The sequence below is a fragment of the Pristiophorus japonicus genome, chromosome 1 (assembly GCF_044704955.1).
Source record: "Pristiophorus japonicus isolate sPriJap1 chromosome 1, sPriJap1.hap1, whole genome shotgun sequence".
NCBI lineage: Eukaryota > Metazoa > Chordata > Chondrichthyes > Pristiophoridae > Pristiophorus > Pristiophorus japonicus.
The window spans coordinates 540,925,450-540,952,916 of NC_091977.1; the positions used below are offsets into that span (position 1 = coordinate 540,925,450).

At 47.0% G+C, this 27,467-nt stretch overlaps 1 protein-coding gene across 1 annotated transcript in view; it reads right to left on the reverse strand.

Moving 5' to 3' along the window:
* Window positions 1–27,467, reverse strand: part of lama3 (laminin, alpha 3) — a 511,887-nt gene that overhangs the window by 10,546 nt on the left and 473,874 nt on the right. Inside the window, exons 66-78 of the mRNA XM_070889172.1 lie at window positions 27,299–27,418; window positions 25,821–25,969; window positions 25,407–25,530; window positions 22,579–22,716; window positions 20,736–20,863; window positions 16,691–16,834; window positions 13,842–13,989; window positions 12,376–12,551; window positions 10,972–11,161; window positions 9,347–9,499; window positions 8,032–8,188; window positions 7,505–7,635; window positions 1,461–1,551 (exon numbers count right to left, since the gene is read on the reverse strand). Of these exons, the coding sequence (XP_070745273.1) occupies window positions 1,461–1,551; window positions 7,505–7,635; window positions 8,032–8,188; window positions 9,347–9,499; window positions 10,972–11,161; window positions 12,376–12,551; window positions 13,842–13,989; window positions 16,691–16,834; window positions 20,736–20,863; window positions 22,579–22,716; window positions 25,407–25,530; window positions 25,821–25,969; window positions 27,299–27,418 (1,849 nt within the window). The remainder of the gene's footprint in view (window positions 1–1,460; window positions 1,552–7,504; window positions 7,636–8,031; window positions 8,189–9,346; window positions 9,500–10,971; window positions 11,162–12,375; window positions 12,552–13,841; window positions 13,990–16,690; window positions 16,835–20,735; window positions 20,864–22,578; window positions 22,717–25,406; window positions 25,531–25,820; window positions 25,970–27,298; window positions 27,419–27,467) is intronic.

Genomic DNA, 27,467 nt, shown 5'->3' on the forward strand with positions numbered 1-27,467 from the left:
TTTAAACAGCAGGAATGTTTGAGGGAACTGAAAGAAAATCCAGCTCTTAGAATCATACAGCACAGGGGGAGGCCATTCGGCCCATCATGCCTATGCCGGCTCTGTGAAAGAGCGATCCAATTATTCCCACACTGCCCTGCTCTTTCCTCATAGCCCTGCAAACGTTTCATTTTCAAGTATTTATCTAATTTCCTTTTAAATGTTACGATTGAATCTGCTCCCACCGCCCTTTCAGGCCGTGAAATCCAAATCATAACATCTCGCTGCGCAAAAAAAATCTCCTCATCCCCCCCCCCCCCTCTGGTTCTTTTGACAATTATCTTCAATCTGTGTCCTCTGGTTACTGACCCTCCTGCCCCTGGAAACTGTTTCTCCTTATTTACTCCATCAAAACCCTTCAATGTACAATGCTCTAACAAACTCAATATCTCCGCTTCCCAAGGTGTTTTAAGTTTTGCTATTTAAGTATGAATAATATCAAATCAAAGTATATATCTCAAGCCCCCATTTCCCAGTCTCTCTCTCTTCTTCCACACCCCCCCCACCCCACACCCCCACTCAAGCTCCCCACCCCCAATTTCAGAGTACCCACCCCTCCCGACTGCACTCCACGTGGCTCTCTGCGGCAGTGGTCGGGTGATGTCACCTAGCCATAGTTTACTCCTATGGCAAACTCCTTCACGGCAAGCGAGCCCCAGGTGGACAGAGGAAACGTTACAAGGGACACCCTCAAAGCCTCCCTGATAAAGTGCAACATCCCCACCGACACCTGGGAGTCCCTGGCCAAAGACCGCCCTAAGTGGAGGAAGTGCATCCGGGAGGGCGCTGACCACCTCGAGTCTCGTCGCCGAGAGCATGCAGAAAACAAGCGCAGGCAGCGGAAGGAGTGTGCGGCAAACCAGTCCCACCCTCCCCTTCCCTCAACCACTGTCTGTCCCACCTGTGACAGAGACTGTAATTCCTGTATTGGACTGTTCAGCCACCTAAGAACTCATTTTAAGAGTGGAAGCAAGTCTTCCTCGATTCTGAGGGACTGCCTGTGATGATGATGATGGTTTCTCTAATAGCAACCCTACCACCTACCCCCCCTCCCCCTGCCCCTCCACCCCTCCCCAATCCCCGCCCCGCCACCAGTCCGGAGGTCTCATCTCACTTCTTACCAATCTTGGCCTCTTCTATCTCCCGATAAACAATGTTTATTTGATCATCACTGGATTCTGCCTGAACTGATCCTCAAACATCTGCTGCTGCCAAACCTGTCGGATCACTACCAGCCGTACGGCATGACAACGGATCTATTTTCATTCTCGTTAAAACAATACAAATTTTTTAAAAAGCTTTCTAATGAATGTTGTGGTAGATCTGGCATTTGATTCCTAACCTGCCTGCATTTGAAAGATTCCGTGGTTGTTTATTTCTACAGGAAAGACAAGCTTCGAGCTACACTGAAGGATTCTCACCTGCCATTCTGTGCCACTGTCCATCACACAGTGACTGAGGTGTGACTGAGGTGTTGAAATCACCAGCTCCATTGTTTACATGGACAGTAACCTGTGAACAAAGATTAGAACACATTTTGTTATTTTTTTCATAAAAAGTTAGCCTTTGTTTTTCCTCACTTTGAAAGCAATGCGACCGGAAATGTAACTTTAGTCAGCTGCATCAATGCGTTCCAGGCCAGCAAAACCTGAGGCAGTTTCTTTAACATTTATACAACAACAGATCTTGGTCTCATATTAATCATGGACTGATTAATTTCATCTATCTGGTCCATGGCAAAGAAAGTATAATTTTACATTAAAATAAATCATTTTCAGAATGTGGGCATCGCTGGCATTTACTGCCTATCCCGGTGATATAACTGAATGACCACTTCAGAGGCCAGTTGGAAGTCAAGCATTTTGATGGGGGACTGGAGTCACATATAGGCCCAGACCGGGTAAGGGCGGCAGGTTTCCTTCCCCAAAGGCCATTAGTGAACCAGTTTAGTTTTTACGACAATCCATGGTCACTTTGATAGTCATGCCCATGAAAGTCACTCCTGGAATGTATTTGCTTCATGAATTCTTTGCTTAAGAATTCACAGCTACACATTTGCTGTAAAGAACTAACTGGTTTATTAGCAAAGGTTTAACAGTCAAACTGAACCCTACCAGGGTTCATCCAACTGCACTCCTCATCACGGAGAACCTGAACTCAATTAACTGGGGTTTTATTGAGTCTTGTGAACATCATATGACTGGCTAAGGCACTCACAGTGCAACAGCTCCACAACTATTTTGTGCAAAACTTTTAAATCAAGTGTCCCCTTATTACTGGAGCACTAGAACCAACAAATTAACAAATAAAACTTTTTGAAATTTTAAACAGTCAAATTAAAATTTGGTTGCCGGGGGTGATGATGCACTCCAGTCCCTCCAGCACCCACCTCTCGCGGAAGGCCGCGAGTGTACCGGTGGACACCGTGTGCTCCATCTCCAAGGACACCCTGGCCCGGATGTACGCACGGAAGAGAGGCAGGCAGTCAGGCTGAACGACCCCCTCGACCGCCTGCTGCCTGGACCGGCTGATGGCACCCTTGGCCGTGCCCAGGAGCAGTCCTACGAGGAGGGCCTCGGACTTGCCCGCTCCCCTCCGCACAGGGTGCCCAAAGATTAGGAGTGTTGGACTGAAGTGCAACCAGAATTTGAGGAGCAGCCCTTTCAAATATTGGAAGAGCGGCTGCCACCTCCCACACTCTACATAAACATGGAACACGGACTCCTCTAGATCGCGGAAATTGCAGGCGGCCCGGGAGTCCGTGAACCGACTTAAAAACTTATTGCATGGGACTGCCACGTGCAACACCCTCCAGGCCAAGTCCCCAATAAATAGAGGGAGGACTCCCGCGTAGAGAGCACTCCATTGGGGACCCCCGCCTCCTCCAGACGGCAAGATGGTACGCCATGGCGTGTCCGTACGGCAACAACAGCTCTACAACTATTTTTGTGTAGGAACATTAATACAAGTGCCCCCTGATTAAAGAGGGGTCACACTCCAGAAACTTTCAATCAAATGCCCCTTTTTTTTTGAGGGCACCAAAAACACAACTTAACAATTTAACATAAAGGGAACCTTTGTCAAATCAAATCAAATTAAATCAAATTAAAATTCTGTTCCCGGTTGAAATGATGCACTCCAGTCCCTCCGGCGCCCACCTCTCGCGGAAGGCCGCGAGCGTACCGGTGGACACCGCGTGCTCCATCTCCAGGGACACCCTGGCTCGGATTTAACCGCGGAAGAGAGGCAGGCAGTTGGGCTGAACGACCCCCTCGACCGCCCGCTGCCTGGACCGGTTGATGGCCCCCCTTGGCCAGGCCCAGGAGCAGCCCTACGAGGAGGCCCTCGGACCTGCCACAACAGCTCCACAAACCTGTGAGCATGCTCACAGGTGAATACATTACAACTCGCAATTTGAAGGTGCTTCATGGTGCGCTGGGAAAACAGGGGCTGAGCACACCTCGAGCATCAGATAATGCAGGGAAACATAGAAACATTGAAAATAGTTGCAGGAGTAGGCCATTCGGCCCTTAGGAGCCTGCACCACCATTCAATATGATCATGCAACTTCAGTACCTCATTCCTGCTTTTTCTCCATACCCCTTGAGCCCTTTAGCCATAAGGGCCACATCTAACTGACGCTTGATGCGCATCAGACGCTGAGCATTGCATTGTCCATGTCACATCAGATCAAAGATTAAATGAACAGAGCCAGTGATTACTGATTACTGTGCTCCTCAAAACAAAACCGAAGAATTTGGAGAAACGAGAGGCGAAATTGAGTTCTTTCATCAGTCAGGCTTCAGTTGTTTACCTATCAGTCAACGAACCCATACACACTTTGCGACTGTGTTACTCTTCCCCCGCAATCACAGGCAATCAGTAAAGCATTTAAGTGCCAAGTTTTATACATACCCTGTATATTTAAAAGCTCATAGGGAAACATATCAATTAGTGTTTGTTCAAAGTCTTAAAAAAATTATTTAGTAAATTGTACGGAGGTATTGCGAAGTAATGAGGTTAGCAGTCTGTGATTGATGTTTGTATGTCAAGAATAACGAGTTTATGTCTCCGAAATGAGGAGAGAAGAAATTTAATTATAAGTACAAGCAAAATAAAAACAAAGTAAGCCACACACAGAAGGAAGTGTTTTATATACTCCAGGTTATCTGGAGAAGATCTAGAAGGCAAAATGACAATATTTTGGAATAATTTATTGCTTATTGCAGAGTGTTTTATCTTGGGGTAAGGAGGTGTCACCTTTTGTTTCAGAGAATTAACATTTTCAGCAATATACACTTACAGACGATGGCTTACCAACGGACACTCCAGTACAGTACTGAGGGAGCGCCGCACTGTCGGAGGGACAGTACTGAGGGAGTGCCGTACTGCCGGAGGGGCAGTACTGAGGGAGTGCTGCACTGCCGGAGGTTAAGTACTGAGGGAGCGCCGCAGTGTCGGAGGGGCAGTACCGAGGGAGCGCCGCACTGTCGGAGGGGCAGTACTGAGGGAGCACTGCACTGTCGGGGGGCAGTACTGAGGGAGCGCTACATTGCCGGAGGCGCAGTGCTGAGGGAGCGCCGCAGTGTCAGAGGGGTAGTACCGAGGGAGCGCCGCACTGTCGGAGGGGCAGTACTGAGGGAGCGCTACACTGTCGGAGGGGCAGTACCGAGGGAGCACCGCACTGTCGGAGGGGCAGTACTGAGGGAGCGCCGCAGTGTCGGAGGGGCAGTACCGAGGGAGCACCACACTGTCGGAGGGGCAGTACTGAGGGAGCGCTACATTACCGGAGGCGCAGTGCTGAGGGAGCGCTGCACTGTCGGAGGTGCCGTCTTTCAGATGAGATGTTAAATGAGATCGTCCCTCTCAGATGAATGTAAAAGACCCCACTGCCACTATTGGGAGATGAGCTGAGGAGTTCTCTCCGGTTTCCTGGCTAATATTTACCCTTCAACCACCAGCGCTAAAACAGATTATCCAGCCATTATCACATTGTTCTTTGTGGGACCTTGCTGTGCGCAAATTGGCTAAATATCGGCCAGGACATTGAGGAGAGCACCTTGGCTCCTCTTCCAATAGTGGCCGCGGGATCTTTTACATCCAACTGTGCAGGAAGACGAGACCTTGGCTTAATGCCCCATCCGAAAGACGGCACCTCTGACAGGGCAGCACCTCCCCAGCACTGCACTCGCAGTGTCAGCCTAGATTTTTGCTCAAGTCTCTGGACTTAAACCCACAACCTTCTGACTCAGAGGCGAGGGTGATACTGAGGCATGGACGCTAACATCACCTATAAAGCACGGCTCTAAAACTGATTATTATGAAAGTGCGAGCAGTTACAATCACGTGATAGATTTGATCGTCTCCCACAACTGTTCCCGATTGATTTAAATCTGCAAGGATGGGCAAGCTCTGCTCCATGGTGACTATTCCTGCCCATATACCCAAGATCAAACAGAGCGTGCGAATATTTGCAATGCAAAAAGCATTGTTAATTGCTCCTCTGAGTACGGTTTTCTGGCTGCAGATTTAATGCTTCCGGCCCGACTGCTGTTGCTGAAGCTGATGATAAATAATGTATGCGGGTATTGGAGCAATAAATTAGGCAGCTGCCAGATCAGCAGAAGCCCTCCAGTATCATGATCGTCCCGTCTAAGTGGCAGCAGCAACAAAATTCAGGAATTTGCGACCGGCGTTGATTTTAATGGGGCGGGGGGGGTGGGAGGGGAGGAGCTCGGATAATTAACTTCTGGCTGCGCACAGTGACACCACCAATTCCAGCCAGAAAGGAGGTGATTGGGTAATTGCCCCTGTCAATCACGCCTGGAGACCACACTGCTGTCGGAGTGATTGATTTTACGCACTTCATTTGTATCGTGTAACTATCCTACGCTCACCGCACCATCCTGCTGTACGCGGGAGACTCTGCGAGTATATAGGGCTCAATATTCCCCAAGCCCGTTTTCTGGCGTATTGCCAGAGTTACGCCAGGGATTTCTCGGCCAGAAATGCGGCAGAAATATTTTGCCAAACTTTCCCCGATGTATAATTCGAATTTGATGCCGCGCCGCGTGTCCATTCTCCTCGGGGGGGCTGTCTGCGGCAAAAAATAATGCCGCACCTTCTGCGCATGCGCAGAAAAAAAATTAAGTTTTTGACGTCGTTCCAATGGACACGCATTGTGACCTCCTCCGCCCCCCTCCAACTCATTGGCTGATATAGCGGTGTCAATATTCACTCGTTAACGTCTCACTGTTTCGGAGAGGATAACGGCAGAGATATTACGGTGTAGTATAAGTCACTTACACCATCAGTTCCTTATTCTGCAGTGCTGTACAACAGACCCTTCCAATGTACATGCTTCACTACAATGGAGCAAATCTCCACGAGATTCTGGGGCACTCTGTTTAAGTTCTAAGTTCAAGATGACCCACCGTAGCAGGGAAACACGAAAACAAGTTGTACTGACTAAAATAAGTTGTTCCTTGTCTTTAAGTCGTGCAAAATAAAGCTGCTTAACAACTCGTTTCTGGTCTGATTTCGCAAAGTGCTTTTTAAAAAATTTGTTCCTGGGATGTGGGCGTCGCTGGCAAGGCCGGCATTTATTGCCCATCCCTAATTGCCCCTTGAGAAGGTGGTGGTGAGCCACCTTCTTGAACCGCTGCAGTCCGTGTGGTGAAGGTGCTCCCACAGTGCTGTTAGGGAGGGAGTTCCTCCTGCAGAGAGACTGAAGACATACATGTGCGGAAGACATGAATATCTAGTTCCGATCACTAGAAGAACTATTGCTACAACCCTGGGTTAAGTGATTGTATTAGATATTGGGCAGTACCAGAGTTCAGACTCTTACAGGAATGACGAGCGCTCCTGTACCTGAGACGATATCTGCGGCAAGACCCTAATGTTGTACCAAACCAGTAATTATTAACAACTTATTAACAACCAGCTTTGGTTGTATAAGGCCAGATCTAGGTTAGATGTTCGCAGGGGGTTCTTTTCCCAGAGAATAGTGGGCCTCTGGAACAAGTTGCAGCCTCGTGTGGTGTATGCTGATTCGCTGAATTCCTTCAAGCGAGAGCTGGCTCGGTTTCTGGCTGGGGCAGAGATCAGCTCTTACAGAAGGCAGGCACTGTAGGGAATTCGGATCCAGAGAGATCTCCTGGACTAGTTACGATCGCCGAGATGGGTCTGAAAGGAATTTCACGGATTTTTTTAACCACAAATCGGGCTGGGTTTTTAAATCTGTTTTTTTGCCTCGCTCAGGTGATCACATGTTTTCAGGTGGGATGGGGTGTATATATTGTGAGACACAAGTTATTGCATTTGTGTGGGACAGGCTCGCTGGACCAGAGGGTCTTTACTTGTCCCGTCGTTGTTCGTATGTTTGTATATAATGCAAAAGACAGAAGATAACAAAGTGAAAGTTTCATAGCGTGTAGCTGATTATGTAACTGGCCATTCCTACCTTTCCCTTGTACATATAGAGACTGAGGTAGTTTCCCCGTGGGCTGTTGATATGGAAGAGGACGCCAGACTGGCTTCGAGGGCGCACTTCAAACAGGAGCTCAAAATCCTTGCCCACTACGAAGGTGTTATCTGCAAAGAAGCATTCAGGTATCAGTAATGAACTGCACGAGGGATATTTGATGATGGCATTTAGGCAGCAAAGTGCTGCGCTGCAGGATAATGGGATGTCTATTTGCAACTTGTGACTCCACACCAAGTAAATATGCAGTTTCAGCCAGGCTAACAAAAGAAGGAAAGAGAAGGAGGGAGAGAAGGAGAGAGAGAAGGGAAGGAAGTAAGTAAGTAAGTAAGGAAGGAAGGAAGGAAGGGAGGGAGGGAGGGAGGGAAAAGGAAAGAAAGAAAAAGAAAGATTTGCATTTATGTAGAGCCTTACACAACCTCAGGACATCCCAAAGCGTTTAACAGCCAATTAAGTATTTTTTTGAAGTGTCCAGAAGGCACCAATAAATTAAAGACTTGACGAACCTAAAACAACGTATCCTCCTTCGGCTGAGAAATAAGCTCCTTGCTCAGAGTTGCCGTCAAAGCATGGTGTGACTCCAAACGTACGTGAAGGGGCATGCAGTTGGTTACCGTCCAGTTTAAAGTTTCTTATACATCCATGGAAACTGTGCCTTGGTAGCTGCTTGGCAAATAAAAGGTTATTAATGGAATAAAATTACAATCACAACAGATATTTTAGGGTTATTTGTGAACTAAATCTAAATTATGACTCCATTTAACTGACAAGGCAGTCAATCTTAATATCGTTGTTTTCCTTATGGACCAGAAGCTATGGTCAACGCAAGTCAGGCTAATTCATCTGGACCACTACTACAACAACAACTACGTATATTTATATAGCGCCGTTAACGTAATGAAACGTCCCAAGGCACTTCATATGAGTGTTATGAGGAGATAGTCGGACAGGTGAGGTAGGTTTTAAGGTGTGTCTTAAAAGAGGAGAGCGAGCCAGAGAGGTCTAGGACGGGAACTCCAGGCAGCTGAAGACACGGCCGCCAATGGTGGAGCGACAGAAATCAAGGATGCACAAAAGAGCAGAATAGGAGGAGTGCAGAGATCTCGGAGGGTTGTGGGGCTGGAGGAGGTTATAGTGATAGGGAGGGGTGTAGGGCTGGAGGAGGTTACAGAGATAGGGAGGGGTGTAGGGCTGGAGGAGGTTATAGCAATAGGGAGGGGTGTAGGGCTGGAGGAGGTTACAGAGATAGGGAGGGTTGTAGGGCTGAAGGAGGTTACAGAGATAGGGAGGAGTGTAGGGCTAGAGGGGGTTACAGAGATAGGGAGGGGTGTAGGGGCTGGAGGAGGTTACAGAGATAGGGAGGGATGTAGGGGCTGGAGGAGATTACAGAGATAGGGAGGGGTGTAGGTGCTGGAGGAGGTTACAGAGATAGGGAGGGGTGTAGGGCTGAAGGAGGTTACAGAGATAGGGAGGGTTGTAGGGCTGAAGGAGGTAACAGAGATGGGGGGGGGTGTAGGTGCTGGAGGAGGTTACAGAGATAGGGAGGGGTGTAGGGGCTGGAGGAGGTTACAGAGATAGGGAGGGATGTAGGGGCTGGAGGTGATTACAGAGATAGGGAGGGGTGTATGGGCTAGAGGAGGTTCCAGAGATAGGGAGGGTTGTAGGGCTGAAGGAGGTTACAGAGATAGGGAGGGTTGTAAGGCTGAAGGAGGTTACAGAGATAGGGAGGGTTGTAAGGCTGAAGGAGGTTACAGAGAAAGGGAGGATCGATCTCACGGTGGGGTCTGAACACGAGGATGAGAATGAAAAATGTCACATTACCTTCTGATTACCCTGCCCTTTGCCCACTGGTAATCCACCCAGATAGAATGGCGATTCAACTTTCAAGAGTGGACTACTGGCAATACTGTCCTGTCGTGTCCGAAGTCCGTCAATAACAAGCTTTCCCTTGTTACTTTCTCTGCTAAACACCACCTTTAAAAAAAAATGGCAAATTATGCAGATACTATCAGTACAGGAATTTAAAGCATAATTTAAAGCAATGCTTACGTAATAGTTTCTGCGTTGTAAATTGTAAAATGAATTTCTTAACCCAAGTCAAATTTTACATAGCTCATTTTTAAATTTTTCAGGATTGTGAAAGTTTAACAAAAACCTGGATGGATTCGGAGATTTTTTTCAATGATTCCTGGGATGGCAGGACTGACATATAAGAAAGACTGGATCAACTAGGCTTATATTCACTGGAATTTAGAAGAATGAGAGGGGATCTCATAGAAACATATAAAGTTCTGACGGGATTGGACAGGTTAGATGCAGGAAGAATGTTCCTGATGTTGGGGAAGTCCAGAACCAGGGGACATAATCTAAGGATAAGGGGTAAGCCATTTAGGACCGAGATGAGGAGAAACTTCTTCACCCAGAGAGTTGTGAACCTGTGGAATTCTCTACCACAGAAAGTTGTTGAGGCCAGTTCGTTAGATATATTCAAAAGGGAGTTAGATGTGGCCCCTGCCCGCTAAAGGGATCAAGGGGTATGGAGAGAAAGCAGGAATGGGGTACTGAAGTTGCATGATCAGCCATGATCATATTGAATGGTGGTGCAGACTTGAAAGGCCGAATGGCCTACTCCTGCACCTATTTTTTATGTTTCTATGTTTCTATGCTTTACCACAAATAGTCATTGAAATCAATTATAACATTAAAGTGCAAATTAAACACTCAGAGAAAAATATTAAAGAGTGGGAGCAAAGAGCAGGGAAATGGAATTAAAGTAGGGTGACTCTAGTTGGGGAGGACTGTTGGATAACTTTCTTCAGACCTGTGCTTTTGACCATTCTCATTTCTATGAAACCTTTCAATTTATTTAGTGCAGAATCTAATGTATAAGTCACATCCTACGCACTAGTAGTATTCATCTCTTGTGGTCTAGCATAAACATTGCAATTTGCCTTTTGTATTGCTGTAGCCAAAATATTATAAACAAAAATAACTTGCATTTATATAGCACCTTTAATATAGTAAAACATTTGAAGGTGCTTCACAGGAGGGTTATCAGACAAATTTTGACACCAAGCCACATAAGGAGATATTCGAACAGGTGACCAAAAGCTTGGTGCAAGAGGTAGGTTTTAAGGAACGTCTTAAAAGAGGAGAGAGTTAAGAGAGCTTTAGCGAGGTGAATCCCAGAGTTCAGGGCCAAAGCAGCTGAAGGCACGGCCGCCAATGATGGAGAGAAGAAAATTGCGGATGCACAAGAGGCAAGAATTGGAGGAACGCAGAGATCTCAGAGGATTTTAGGACTTGAGGAGGTGACAGAGACAGGGAGGAGGGGGCGAGGCAATGGATTCTGACAAGAGACAAACTAAAGGTACAGGTTGCTAAAAGTACCTTTTTCATGTACAATCGTATAGCTGAAGCGACTAGCTGTTGTTTGCTTTACTTACTGTATGCCACTGCCCATCATTGTGCTTGGCTTTGCTCTTAATTCTCAGTTGTTTCCCGTCAACGACAAAGGAAAAGAAGAAACGGCCTTTCGAAACGTAAAGCGTCATGTAGGATTTCTCCGACTTATCTGCTACATAAAAGATGATTCCTTCTGACGCAACAGTTCGCACATCGATGGAGAACTTTGACCTGAAACGTGTAAATGTCACATTTAAAATATGCTCAAGTGCCTTTTGTGGTTTAGCTCACTGTACGAACTGTTTTCTAACAGGAGCACTAAACCACACAATACACAACATACTTCGGCTGATAAATGTCATGTTGGACCAAGACCTCGCTCTGTCAAGCCCGTGTGGTGGCTGGTGTGCAACGGCCACCCCACATTAAAAGAATCCACGCACAGGTATCTTCCACCCCTCAACATGTAGTTCAGACCCAGAATGTCAGGTCCCTCACTGAAACACCTGTGAACTCGCCCCTTTTTGATGTGGAAGCGGATCATCCTCGATACGAGGGACCGCCTAATACTATTACACATCGCCAACAAGAGAGAGTCTGGCCACCTCTCCTTGACATTCAACGGCATTACCATCGCCGAATCCCCCACCATCAACATCCTGGGGGTCACCATTGACCAGAAACTTAACTGGACCAGCCACATAAATACTGTAGAAACAAGAGCAGGTCAGAGGCTGGGTATTCTGCGGCGAATGTCTCACCTCCCGACTCCCCAAAGCCTTTCCACCATCTACAAGGCACAAGTCAGGAGTGTGATGGAATACTCTCCACTTGCCTGGATGAGTGCAGCTCCAACAACACTCAAGAAGCTCAACACCAACCAGGACAAAGCAGCCCACTTGATCAACAGCCCATCCACTATATTAAACATTCACTCCCTCCACCACCGGCGCACCGTGGCTGCAGTGTGTACCATCTACAAGATGCACTGCAGCAACTCGCCAAGGCTTCTTTGGCAGCACCTCCCAAACCCGTGACCTCTACCCGCCTAGAAGGACAAGGGCAGCAGGCGCATGGGAACACCACCACCTCCACGTTCCCCTCCCAGTCACACACCATCCTGACTGGGAAATATATCGGCTGTTCCTTCATCGTCGCTGGGTCACAATCCTGGAACTCCCTCCCTAACAGCACTGTGGGAGCACCTTCACCACAAGGACTGCAACGGTTCAAGGCACCTCATCATCACCTTCTCAAGGGCAATTGGGGATGGGCAATAAATGCTGGCTTTTATCCCATGGATGAATAAAAAAAACCTTCCTTTTAAATACTTTTGGCACTTCGCAGTGCGACATCAGAAGTGTGTGAGAGCTGACATGTGACAGATGTCACATGCTGAATCACATCAATAGACATGTAATTAAAATAATAATAACACATTTTACCTCTCTTTAAACGATTCAGGCAAAACGTCATATTCCAATCGGCTATCTGGTGAATCTCCAAATTGGGAGGCGCCATTGATTGCTTTTGGTTGCCATGGAAACTGACACCCTTCTGATTCTTGCCCCGCATTTTCTTTTGTTGAATGATCAGGAACAACCTTGTGATTCTTTCCGTTCTGTGTCAGAGGAAACGTTCCATCAACATACATTTACTGACGAGACATTTTGGGTTGGACACCTCAGTTAGCAGGCAGAAGGAGCGTCAATGGGAGCGGAAGAGGTTATAGACCAGGAGCGGAGCTTTTAGTGCCCCGATGGAAAATTTATTAGAGGTTCACCGGGGGCACAAATCAGTAGCGCCCGGCTGCTGCCGATCGCTCCGATCCTGAGGTATTCCTGGTGCAATGCCCACACTTGCGCCCCGGTCGGTAAATTCGGTGCGTGCGCCTCATTGAGCGCCCGCCAATAACAACGTCTGGAAAAACAGTGGGTGCAGGCGTGCAGAGTCATTAACTGGCGGCTACTTAAAGGGATGAGAAAGCGCTTCCCTGGGAGGTCAGTCAGTGCAATGTTTACACACAGCACGGTGCGTGAGCCTCCTTGTTTGCAGCGGCAGACAGACATAACAGTGCGGGAGGAAACAAGTGAGTTTGGAAAGTTTTTTTATGCTGAATGGCCACTGTATTTGTGTAAAATAATGGATGAAGTACAATTAATGATAACGGCTAACAAGGAAATCAAGGTTCCGCTACCAATCAATAACCAGTTAATGTACCAGATAAAATGTACCATACTAACGCACTGTCTATGCCCACCTGCCTTCCGTTGGACAAGTGTGATGTTATGTAATGATGTGTGTATCGTTGTCCTGCGTCCAGGCGGAGGGGGGGAAGGTGATGTTATGTAATGATGTGTGTATCGTCCCAGAACCTTAAATGTATTGTAAGTACTATGCCACACCACAGAGGGCGCTGCGGTGGGGAACCCTGGTAGTACCTGTAATAGGTGCTATATAAGGCTGACCACCACACCTGGGAGGCACTCTGGAGCTGAACAATAAAGGACGAAGGTCACAGCAGTTAGACTTACACCAGACCGTGTGGAGTCAGTGATTTGTGTGCTACATACACCACAGAAAGTTTGATGGGTGCATTACTATGCCATGCCTTAAGACTCGGCGTGTCCCGGGATCGGAATCAGAGTTCCATGCATGCACAATGGGCCCGCCAAATGTACCGACCAAACTTTTGTTTTCGCCCCCCAGCTCTGGCGTGCAACGGCTGATTTATCGCCCGTCAGCTCTTCGACCGATTCTGACCAATTTCTGGGCGGGAGGCGCAAACTTTTTCACGCCACTAAAAGAACCACTCCGCCTGGGTTAACGCCACAGAGGTGCGACCGAACTTCTCCCCCTTTGTTTATTAACGTTACTCCAAATATTATGAAACCAAGAAAGGTTTGCATACCTTATTAACTGTCTCTTGACCGTTGGACTTTCTGCTTTCTTTCAACATGAGCATTTCTGGGGCTCTCTGCTGTGGACAGGTGTCCAGGTATATTCCAGACTGCTCCGTTGAAAATACCAAATTTTCAACTGCAGGAGATTGATAATTCCTAAAGAGAGAGTGGTGATTTTAGCCATGTCATTTCCAATCCCCAAATCATCTGCTTAGAGCAGCAATGTTATCAATGTATTCCAGAACACCACCATTACTCATTTATTTTCAATCTCGTTATAAATTCTTCAGGTAGACCAGTGAGATAGGATAAAATGTACAACAGCTGAAATGCATATACTTTCGAATGCAAGTATACAGTGTTCATCCCTGCATCGGGATAATTTCTATCACTGAATATAATAACCACATCAAGATTTTTGTATCTGAGCACAAGCATAATGACTACTAGGTGGTCCTACTCTATGGTACGAATCACGGTGTTAATCTTATGGGTAGCACTCTCAACTTCGAATCAGGACATCCTGGGTTCAAACCCCATTCCAGGGACTTGAGCACAAAATCTAGGCTGACACTCCCAGTGCAGTACTGAGGGAACAATACACTGTCGGAGGTGCCGTCTTGCGGATGTGACGATAAACCGAGGCCCCGTCTGCTCTCTCAGGGGAACGTATAAGATCCCATGCCACTATTTCAAGGAAGAGCAGGGAAGTTCTCCCCGGTATTCTGGGGCCAATATTTATCCCTCAACCAACATCACTCAAACAGATTATCTGCTCATTATCACAGTGCTGTTTGTGGGAGCTTGCTGTGCACAAATTGGCTGCCACGTTTCCCACATTACAACAGTGACTAAACTGGAAAGTGCTTTGGGACATCCTGAGGTCATGAAAGGCGAAATATAAATGTAAGTCTTTCTTTTTAGGTCTATATAAAGTATTTCTATATGGCCTTTAGTGAATTGTATACTTAATACATGAAGCTCAAATGGTGAGATACTTTATTTGGATGCAATGTTTGTGCCGTCATTACCCGGTCTCACCTACACTTGACTCCTACTCCACATTGTGGTTCACTCCTAAAACCTAGTGAAATGGTTTGTCACTTAGTTATAGAAACAGTTGCCCCCCCGCCCACTCACCCCGCCACAACCGCAAGATCCTGCAAATCCCCTGGGAGGACAGACGCACCAATGTTAGCGTCCTCGACCAGGCCAACATCCCCAGCGTCGAAGCACTGACCACACTCGACCAGCTCCGTTGGGCGGGCCACATTGTTCGCATGCCTGACATGAGACTCCCAAAGCAAGCGCTCTACTCGGAACTCCTAAACAGCAAACGTGCCCCAGGTGGGCAGAGGAAATGTTACAGGGACACCCTCAAAGCCTCCCTGATAAAGTAAAACATCCCCACCGACACCTGGGAGTCCCTGGCCAAAGACCGCCCTCAGTGGAGGAAGTGCATCCGGGAGGGCGCTGAGCACCTCGAGTCTCGTCGCCGAGAGCATGCAGAAACCAAGCGCAGGCAGCGGAAGGAGCGTGCGGCAAACCAGTCCCACCCTCCCTTTCCTTCAACCACTGTCTGTCCCACCTGTGACAGAGACTGTAATTCCCGTATTGGACTGTTCAGCCACCTGAGAACTCACTTTTAGAGTGGAAGCAAGTCTTCCTCGATTCCGAGGGACTGCCTATGATGATGATGAACCACAATTAATTAATGAGTGCTTGCCAGAGTCACTCACATCCCAAGGTCAAATTAAAAGAAAGGTCTCCTGGCGTTACTCTTCCCAGTTTACATTTGCAACCAGTGGCATGAGTCGGCCAAAAGCACGGTCAGCGAGTCTGCTTGGCAGTTCACTAAACGTTTAAAATACTGGGGACTCCGATGAGTACTACGCATTCTTGTATTTCATTTTTTTAAAGTTTTGAAGTTCCAGCTAACCAGATGCGAGCTTGTGAAAATGCAAAGCCCTGGAAGAGAACCCAGATACAAACCGAAGTTAAGACAAGCATTCCTGATCAGAGGTTTTGCTTGGGAAGTGATGATCATTTGTAGAAAATATTGGTTATCGTTGACTATTGATTATTACTCTGCCCAAATATTCTAGTGTTGCTGCTCTCAACGTAAGAACAATAAGAACATAAGAAATAGGAGCAGGAGTAGGCTATACGGCCCCTCGATCCTGCTCCGCCATTTAATACGATCATGGCTGATCCGATCATGGACTCAGGTCCACTTCCCTGCCCGCTCCCCATAACCCCTTATTCCCTTATCGGTTAAGAAACTGTCTATCTCTGCCTTAAATCTACTCAATGACCCAGCCTCCACAGCTCTCCGAGGCAGTGAATTCCACTGAGAGAAGAAATTTCTCCTCATCTAAGTTTTAAATGGGCGGCCCCTTCTTCTAAGATCATGCTCCCTAGTTCTAGTCTCCCCCATCAGTGGAAACATCCTCTCTGCATCCACCTTGTCGAGCCCCCTCATAATCGTATACGTTTCGATAAGATCACCTCTCATCAACCAGGAATTGAACAGTATGATCACAAGCTCACTGTACTGGTCAATACTCAATTGTATATAATTTACAGCACAGACCTAACTGGTCCATGCTGGAGTTTATGCTTCACACGAGCCTCCTCCCACCCCTACTTCATCTCATCCTATCAGCATAATCTTCTCTTCCTGTCTGGCTGATGTTTATCCAGCTTCCCCTTAAATGCATCTGTGCTATTCATCTCAACCACTCTCTGTGGTAACAAGTTCCACATTCTTACCCCTCTCCGGGTAAAGAGGTTTCTCAACATTAGTTGAAACAAGTTACATTTGTCCATGTACGCAAGTTAAATGAGAGAAATTTACCTTTTCAGGAAAACATTGCTGATACAGCCAACAAAATTCTTTGTGTCTTTGTCCCCACCCAGGTATACCGAGGCTATCGGGGCCGGCTGGCTAAATCGAATTTCTGTTTGATGCCTGTCTGAATCATCGACATTCAGATAGATCCTGGAATTAAAAAAAGACAAAGTGGTAAATACAGAGCAACAGATTCTCAAGAAATAAAGAACACAACGGAAATAATCAATGTTTGTTTATGTATGAACATTACATCGAATGTACAGCCCAGAAACAGTCCATTTGGCCCAACCGGTTTATGTCAGTGTTTATGCTCCACACTCCTTTCTCCTCATTGAATTATCCAGCTTCCCCTTAAATGCATCGATGCTATTCACCTCAACCACTCTCTGTGGCAGCGAGTTCCACATTACTCAGATTACAGCTAATCAGGGAAATAGTCATACATCCATTACAATTAAAAGTGTGCCTACAAATCATGAATTTCTAAATATTTCATTTTGTTTTATGTATCGTATGAAGTGCTACTTTGTTAATGTTAAAATAATATAGCATAATTATATCAAAACTCAGCACCTGATACCCCAAAGCCTTTCCACAAGGCACAAGTCAGGAGTGTGATGGAACACTCTCCACTTGCCTGGATGAGCGCAGCTCCAACAACACTCGAAGCTCGACACCATCCAGGACAAAGCAGCCCACTTGATCGACACCCCACCCACCACCTTCAACATTCACTCCCTCCACCACCGGCGCCCCCTGGCTGCAGTGTGTACCATCTACAAGATACACTGCAGCAACTCGCCAAGGCTTCTTCGGCAGCACCTCCCAAACCCGCGACCTCTACCACCTAGAAGGACAAGGGCAGCAGGCGCATGGGAACACCACCACCTCCACGTTCCCCTCCCAGTCACACACCATCCTGACTTGGAAATATATCGGCCGTTCCTTCATCGTCGCTGGGTCACAATCCTGGAACTCCCTCCCTAACAGCACTGTGGGAGCACCTTCACCACACGGACTGCAGCGGTTCAAGAAGGCGGCTCACCACCACCTTCTCAAGGGGCAATTAGGGATGGGCAATAAATGCCGGCCTTGCCAGCGACGCCCACATCCCAGGAATGAATAAAGAAAAACTATCTCACGTCATCAGATCATGGGCTTGAGCTGCAGAATTTGGAGCTACTCGTCCCCACCTGTCATATTTACCATGGCGATGGAATACCATGGGTTGCGATCCTGGTAGATTACACCCACTGGTGTCCTCCAGTGCTGACTCCGCCCGGACTGGGATTTGCTGTGTCAATGGAAGGGCACCCATTGTGCATGGTGCAGGTGGTGGGTCCCTAATGTCCAGCTACCCCACGCAGTTTGAAAATTCAACTCCTGCCAACCATGCAGGGGATTGATCAGCTTCCCCCACCTTCCTCCCCCTCCCTGCACGCCCCCCCCCCCCCCACACACCAGACTTCAGCAACATCGTCTTCGTGGCCATGTTTGTAAGGGGATTGATCATCGAATCATAGCGTTTAACAGCACGAAGGAGGCCATTCGGCCCATCGTGCCTGTACCAGCTCTTTGAAAGAGCTATCCGATTAGTCCCACTCCCCCTGCTCTTTCCCCATTGCCCTGCAAAATTTTCTCCTTCCAGTATTTATCCAATTTTCTTTTGAAAGTTAATATTGAATCTGCATCCACCGCCCTTTCAGGCAGCGCGTTCCAGATCATAACAACTCGCTACGTAAAACATGCTCCGCATCTCTCACTCCGGCTCCATTGCCAATGACCTTAAAGCTGTGTCCTCTGGTTACCGACCCTTGTGCGGTGGAATGAATTTCTCCCTATCTGCTCTATCAAAACTCTTCACAATTTAGAACACCTCAATTAAATCTCCTCTTAACCTTCCCTGTTCCAAGGAGAACTTCTCTTGTCTCTTCTGGTCAGCACATTACAGGAAAGATGTGATTGCATGAAAGAGGGTGCAGAGGAGATTTATGAGGATGTTGCCTGGACTGGAGAATTTTAGCTTTGAGGTAAGATTGGATAAGCTGGGGATGTATTCTTTGGAACAGAGGAGGCTGAGGGGAGACCTAATTGAGGTGTATAAAATTATGAGGTGCGTATATAGAGTGGATAGGAAGGATCTATTCCCCTTAGCAGAGGGGTCAATAACCAGGGGGCATAGATTTAAAATAAGTGGTAGGAGGTTTAGAGTGCCTGAAAGGGTGGTAGAGGCAGAAACCCTCATTGTATTTAAAAAGTACTTGGATGTGCACTTGAAGTGCTGTAACCTGCAGGGCTACGGACCTAGAGTTGGAAAATGGGATTAGGCTGGATAGCTCTTTTTTGGCCAGCACAGACACGATGGGCTGAATGGCCTCCTTCAGCGCTGTAAATTTCTATGACTCTATGATTCTCTCCACGTAACTGAAGTCCCTCATCGCTGGTAACCATCCTAGTAAAACTCCTTCCTAAAGCACGGTGCCCAGAATTGGATACAATACTCCAGCTGGGGCCTAATCAGTGATTTATAATCCTCAGCTGTTATGTTATATATTTTGTTCAATCATATTTGTAATATTGGATAACAATCATATTGGAAGGAATAAAATGATTTGAAAACAGCCTTATGGGGAATATTTCTCCCTGCAGCAAGCACATCGCTTGTGAGCTGTGTGGCCATCTTCTGGCCGGCCTCCCACATTCTACCCTTCGTAAACATGAGCTCATCCAAACTCTGCTGATCATGTCCTAACTTGCACCGAGTCGCACTCACCCATCACCCCCTGTGCTCGCTGACCCGTGTCCTAACTCGCACCAAGTCCCGCTCACCCATCACCCCCTGTGCTCGCTGCCCCATGTCCTAACTCGCACCGAGTCCCGCTCACCCATCACCCTCTGTGCTCACTGCCCCGTGTCCTAACTCGCACCAAGTCCCGCTCACCCATCACCCCCTGTGCTCGCTGACCCGTGTTCTAACTCGCACCAAGTCCCGCTCACCGATCACCCCCTGTGCTCGCTGACCCGTGTCCTAACTCGCACTGAGTCCCGCTCACCCATCACCCCCTGTGCTCGCTGACCCGTGTCCTAACTCGCACTGAGTCCCGCTCACCCATCACCCCCTGTGCTCGCTGACCCGTGTCCTAACTTGCACTGAGTCCCGCTCACCCATCACCCCCTGTGCTCGCTGACCCGTGTCCTAACTGGCACTGAGTCCCGCTCACCCATCACCCCCTGTGCTCACTGACCCTGTGTCCTAACTCGCACCCAGTCCCGCTCACCCATCACCCCCTGTGCTCGCTGCCCCGTGTCCTAACTCGCACCAAGTCCCGCTCACCCATCACCCCCTGTGCTCACTGCCCCGTGTCCTAACTTGCACTGAGTCCCGCTCACCCATCACCCCCTGTGCTCGCTGACCCGTGTCCTAACTCGCACCGAGTCCCACTCACCCATCACCCCCTGTGCTCGCTGACCTGTGTCCTAACTTGCACTGAGTCCCGCTCACCCATCACCCCCTGTGCTCGCTGACCCGTGTCCTAACTCGCACTGAGTCCCGCTCACCCATCACCCACTGTGCTCGCTGACCTACATTTGCTACCGCTTAAGCAACGCCTCGATTTAAAAATTTTCATCCTTGTTTTCAAATCCCTCCTTGGCCGTGCCCTCCCTATCTCTGTAATCTCCTCCAGTCCGACAACCCACTGAGATCTCTGTCCTCCTCCAATTCTGCCCTCTTGAGCATCCCCGATTTTAATCGCACCACCAGTGTCGGCCGTGGGCCCCACGCTCTGGAATTCCCTCCCTAAACCTCTCTGGCTCTCTACCTCTCTCTCTTCTCCTTTAAGACGCTCCTTAAAACCTATCTCTTTGACCACCTGCCCTAATGTCTTCTTATGTGGCTCGATGTCAAATTTTGTTTGATACCGCTCCTCTGAAGCACCTTGCTACATTAAAGGTGCTACATAAAAGTTGTTGTTGTGGCTGTGCTCTGCTGAAGGAGACAAACCTTTGAACTGATAAAATGTAAAAGATACAATTGTAAGAAACGTACTTATTTCCTCTCCTCTGGACTGACACATAGTGGTGCATGCCGTCATTGAAGGAGCTTCTGGATGTTAGGACTTTGCCCAGAATATTAACCTTTACTTTGCCATTTTGCAGCCAAACTTCAAAGTCATCCTACCAAAGGAAATAAAGACTTTTATTTTCAGAATTAGAGTTGAGCAGTTTTGCTTAATAACCCATAGTGCACATAACTTTTAAAATTTACAGCAAAGTGTTTCATAAAATCTCTTATTTAGAGACAGGCTTCAACTTTAAGTTCTTCCTCCCCGATGTTCAGGAAAAAGTCGGATGAGGGGCTAATAACTTAGAAACATATAAATTTACCGCGCAGAAGGAGGCCATTGCGGCCCATCGTGTCCGCGCCGGCCGACAAAGAGCCGCACGGCCCTCGGTCAGCAGCCCTGAAGGTTACATATAAACCTATGGACAATGACGGAAAGGCAAAGAGCACCCAGCCCAACCAATCTGCCTCGCACAACTGCGACATCCCTTACACCGAAACATTCTACACTCCACCCCAACCGGAGCCATGGGATCTCCTGGGAAATTAAACTTGAAATTAAAAATCCCGCTTCCAACCCAATGCAATCCCGCCCACCATCATATTAACGGTGGAGATTCAGGCCCTGGTCAAAGCTCTCGATAAAAGCAGACAAAGGCCTACTTAAGCTGCAGGTGTCGCACCGCGATGACATCACTGGGCTTCGATGCAATTTTAATGAGTTAAAACATCGGTACGTGTCTATGCTTTGAGGGGTGTATGTTCTCCCGTTCGCTGATGAGGTGTCAGCTGTGGCTCAGTGGGTAGCACTCTCGCCTTAAAAGTCCCACTCCAGAGACTGGAACGTAAAATCCAGGTTGACACTCCAGTGCAGTATTGAGGGGGTGCTGCACTGTCAGAGGTGCCACCTTTCGGATGAGATGTTAAATCTAGGCCCCTATTTCAAAGAAGAGCAGGGGAGTTATCCCCGGTGTCCAGGGGCCAATATTTATCCCTCAATCAACATAACAAAAACACATTATCTAGTCGTTATCACATTGCTGTTTGTGGGAGCTTGCTGTGCGCAAATTGGTGGCCATGTTTCGTACATTACAACAGTGATTGGCTGTGAAGCACTTTAGGACGTCCTGAGGTTGCGAATGGCGCTGTAGAAAAGCAAGTCTTTTTTTCTCCTTTCTTTCTAATTATAGCAAAAAAATCTCCCAAAGCAAGCGCTCTACTCGGAACTCCTACATGGCAAGCGAGTCCAAGGTGGGCAGAGGAAACGTTATAAAGCCTCCCTGATAAAGTGTAACATCCCCACCGACACCTGGGAGTCCCTGGCCAAAGACCGCCCTAAGTGGAGGAAGTGCATCCGGGAGGGCGCTGAGCACCTCGAGTCTCGTCGCCGATAGCATGCAGAAATCAAGCGCAGGCAGCGGAAGGAGCGTGCGGCAAACCAGACTCCCCACCCACCCTTTCCCTCAACCATTGTCTGTCCCACTTGTGACAGGGACTGTAATTCCCATATTGGACTGTTCAGCCACCCGAGAACTCACTTTTAGAGTGGAAGCAAGTCTCCCTCGATTCCGAGGGACTGCCTGTGATGATGAGCGAAAAGTGAACACATTTAAAGTGGTGCTTCCTGCTTTATGCTCGATTCTAGTTTTTTCTTAAGAATGAATAATGAATGTCTATATCATTCACTTGCTTATACTACTCAAACACAGCTCCATGTCTAATTCTAAGAAAAAAATGTGTTTTATGAACATTTTGAGGTATTTTAGGAAAATCGGCTGCTTTGTTAAAATAATATTGGATTGAGCTAGCCACTCACTAGATTTCTTACCTTTTCATAAGAAAACAATAGACTGTTCAGCTGGCTTGTTGTAAATCCAAACCCAATGTGGAAATTTTCAGGAAAGGTCACGTTGGCTGCAGAAAGGCCCAATAATCCATTGCCACTGAAGTAGGCAGTCCGGACCAGCTAACGAAAGAAACATTAGAAATCATTAATACAAAAGTCATTGAAAGGAAACATGCCGGTGCAGCAAGCAGTTAGGAAGGCAAATGGTATGTTGGCCTTCATTGCAAGAGGATTTGAGTACAGGAGCAAGGATGTCTTACTGCAGTTATACAGGGCCTTGGTGAGACCACACCTGGAGTATTGTGTGTAGTTTTGGTCTCCTTACCTAAGAAAGGATATACTTGCCATAGAGGGAGTGCAGCGAAGGTTCACCAGACTGATTCCTGGGATGGCAGGACTGTCGTATGAGGAGAGATTGGGTCGACTAGACCTGTATTCACTAGAGTTTAGAAGAATGAAAGGGGATCTCATTGAAACGTATAAAATTCTGACGGGGTTGGACAGACTGGATGCGGGGAGGATGTTTCCCCGGGGCTGGGAAGTCTAGAACAAGGGGTCACAGTCTCAGGATACGGGGTAGGAAATTTAGGACCGAGATGAGGAGAAATGTTTTCACTCAGAGGGTGGTGAACCTGTGGAATTCTCGACCACAGAAGGCTGTGGAGGCCAAGTCACTGAATATATTTAAGAAGGAGATAGATAGATTTCTAGACACAAAAGGCATCAAGGGGTATGGGGAGAAAGCGGGAATATGGTGTTGAGATAGAGGATCAGCCATGGTCATATTGAATGGCGGTGCAGGCTCGAAGGGCCGAATGGCCGACTCCTGCTCCTATTGTCTATGTTTCTATGACCGTCGGAAACCTGGGGCATTCTACCGTTTTTAAAGTGCTTTTTCCGCCGCGCTGGATGGCCTCTTTCATGAAATTTAGCTCTATGTGATTTTTTTTCAGGCAGACGGAAGTCGGTCATAACGGGGGCGGAAGTTGGGAGGGGGCAGGGTAAGCAGAAGATCGACAACGAGCGAGAGCGGAAATGGAGGTGGGACAGAGCCTCTGCTGTTGTCATTAATCAGCGAAGCGGTGATGGTGCCTTGACGTGTGTGTGCGTCACCAAGGCTCTCCCCGGTACTTAAAGGGGAGAGCCTTCGCCATTTTAAAACTTTGGCCCACTGGGCCACCAGGGAGGGTTTCGGTCGGGCCAGCAGCCTGGCACCCCACGAGGCGGCACCATGCGGCACCAGGCGGCCTGGCCGAAGCCGGGGGCATAATCGTCGGCCCGCCCTGGCAGTCGGCCGCCAAAAAAAAAACATGGCGGCCGCGGAATTCCGCCCCCACCCCTCGCCTTTAATGGCCGCCACGGTGCCAGGTTGCACACACTTCCAACAAAGTGCACCGACAGAAAGAGCTGTCGGAGATACCGCGCGGCAGTTCAAAGATTTTTCACGGTGAATTTGGCGGGAGGTGCAGGATATCGGCGGTACGCGCAGGATATCGGGGGTCGGCAGCAGTGGGGCGGAAGTGGGGACCGCTGGAAAAACCGCCCGAGGTGAATTTCGGTAGCGGTGACCTTTTGGCCCCAAATCAGCGGCCATTCGAGTCCGCCACACGGCCGCTGCTTTCCGATAGTAAGAGAGGCCTTTTCAGGAGGCTGAATTTCGGCCTCAGAGTACAAAAGGAAGCCATTCGGCCCATCGTGCCAGTACCGGCTCTTTGAAAGAGTGATCCAATTAGTCCCACTCCCCCCCGGCACTTTCCCCACAGCCCGGCAAATGTTTCCTAAATAAGTACTTCTCCAATTCCCTTATGAAAGTTACTGTTGATTCTGCTCCCACCGCCCTTTCCGGCAGCTCATTCCAGGTCTTGATGTTCTTCAACGGCTTAACTATTTTTATTTGCTACAAATTTGTACAATTATTTATTAAATCTTAACCAGGTCTTAACTAAGTGATAGAAAGACTGTGTATTACAATTTATGTTTTTCCTATAATTTTTCAAGGCTCCGGAAACATTTTAGCCACATGTGCCTCCCGAGTTGTTACTCAAATGAATCGCCCAGAGTACATCAATGTTAATGTACCAATGAAACATTAAGACTAACTCTGAAAAGACACTGACAAAATGCGCAGTAATTGCTGAAACAAATAAATAGAGAAATAGGCAATCTAAGAAATTAATATTAATATATATTTAAATTAACAAACTCAATCCTCTCTCTATGAATAGGCTAAATAGAGATTGATATGACAATATTTAACACACGACCAACATCACTAACAGATTATGTGGTCACGGATCCCATTGCTATTTGTGGGATCTTGCTGTACACAATTTGGCTGCCGCGTTTCCTCATATTACACCAGTGATTACATTTCAAAAGCACTGTAAAGAGCTTTGGGACTTCCCGATATTGTGAAAGATGCTATATAAAGGCAAATCTTTCTTTAATTTAAAACATAAGAAACATAAGAAATAGGAGCAGGAGTAGGCCATTCAGCCCCTTGAGCCTGCTCCGCCATTCAATAAGATCATGGCTGATCTGATCATAAACTCAGTCACTGGCCTAGAGATTCCTCTCGGGCGCAATAGGATCGGCTGCCCGTTATGCGCAGCATCTGATGTCCAGTTCGATTGACTGCAATGGACCTGAATATCGGGCGCTGCGTATAACGGGTGGCCAATCCGATACCGCCCGCTTTTCACCAGCACCCGAGACAAATTTCTTGGCCACAGCTTTTCACAACTGCTGTTGCAATGATTTGCTGGAGTTATTAGAGATTCATTATTCAGGAGTTGAATATCAAAACTCACCAAGAGCTCTTGTGAGCAGCCTTTACTAACACCAACGGTGTATTCTCTGGACAGGTCCTTGTTGTAAGTAGCTTTTGGATTTTTCACACAGGCTCGCAGTGATGATTTTACAGGCATGTTTAATCTACAACAGAATAAGACAAATAGAGTTACACTGAATGTACTGTACAGCACAGCAACAGGCCATTGGGCCCAACGGGTGTTTATGCTCCACATCAGCTGAGGTTACAGCCACAGGCACCAGGGTAACTCTGTGTAAATTATGGGGCTGGGTTTTTGAATTTCATATCTCATATTTATCTCATTATAAATTGAAACAACGTTTACTACAAAACACATTTGTCATGCAGGCAACATTTGTAGATAAGACATTTTTAGCTTGCATTCAGCTTTTAAAAAAAACACTTAACATACCCTTCCTTAATGTGTAACGGTATTCCTCCAAGGTAATAATTAGTGAAGTCGATCGCATCGAAAACATTAAGCACATCGATAAATGTTTCACTGCCGACTCTTACAACAGCACGCTTGGTTTTAAACGTTTTCACCATTTGGAGTTTGATCTCAAATTAAATGGGAATTGAAAAAAAAATTGTAAGTTTTGACTACAAATATCAAAGAACGAATAAATTGTGATAGGTTAGAGTTGAAAGCTAAGTTAATTTCTCTTCGCCTAAACAACTTTGACTCTTCAGAACTAATTTTTCCCTCTGGAAAATATTTTTACACTGAGCTACTTCAGAATATTGTCAGGAAGCAGAGTATCATGAAAATATCATTTAGTACCTCACAAACGTTGGGCATGGTACTGAGGCAAGCTGTTCATTTGCAGGGAACATAACATTAAACACCACTCAAAAGCAGAGACGTTACGTTACACTTGTATAGAACCTTGGTTAGACCACATTCAGACTACTGTGAACAGTTCAGGTCTCCATATCACAAAAAGGATATAGAGGCAGTGGAGAAGGTGCAAACAAGATTTAAAAGGATGATAGCACACTAGTGAGGAAAGATTGAGCAGGTCAGAGCTCTTTCCTCTAAAAAATAAAGAGACAGAGAGGTGACCTGAGAGTGGTCTTTAACATAACGAATGGGTTTGATGGGCAGACCTAGAGCAGATTTTCTTAACCAATAAGGAAGGGAATAAGGGGTTATGGGGAGCTGGCAGGGAAGTGGAGCTGAGTCCTTGATCGGATCAGCCATGATCGTATTATGGCTGAAGGAGCCGTATGGCCTACTCCTGCTCCTATTTCTTATGTTCTGAGAGAAAATTACGTGAAGGGAGAAAGGAATTTGTTAATGGGGTGGAGTGAAATATTACATAGGATATATAGCACAGAAACAGGCCATTCGGCCCAACCAGTTCATGCTGGTAAGTAGGGTGGGAGGAGGCTCGTGTGGAGCATTAACACCATCATAGACCAGTTGGGCCGAATGGTCTGTTCCTGTACTGGACAGATAAAGGTAAGAAAGGGACCACATTTTCCCAATTACAGCAAACCCCGAGGTATTTTATTATATTTTTTTGCAGGAAATATCATAGATAAATATTTTGATAATAGTTTACATATTTTTAGCCAGTAGTTATTCATTTTTATTGATTTATTCCGTATGCAATGTTTCCTTTAAGCTGCGTGGCCGTGCAGTGCTCTGGAGCTCCTGAGCAGCCGGCTCACTGGCTTTGAAATGGGAAAAAACACGCAGGCGTTGTATTTTGAATGGGCCGCGCACCCCAAAAAAATTGACGGGAACATTGACTGTATGCTAAAGGAATCAGAAAATACAATATTCATTTTTACTGGTTTTTATGTGTCTGTAATACAATGTCTGTAATGAATGGAGTCCAGTATTTATATCTTAGAAGAAAAACAACAATAAAATATAATTACCACATTCTCTTTGGTAGTATCGATTCGTTTCTCTGAATGTACAGCCTTGGGTGAATTTGATCTGAGATCATATCTGAAGACCAACTTTCCATCCTCAATGGTTAGAGCAAGGCTTGTATTCTGGAACAAACAATGAATCTGGTTATAAACCACAATCTATAATATGTCT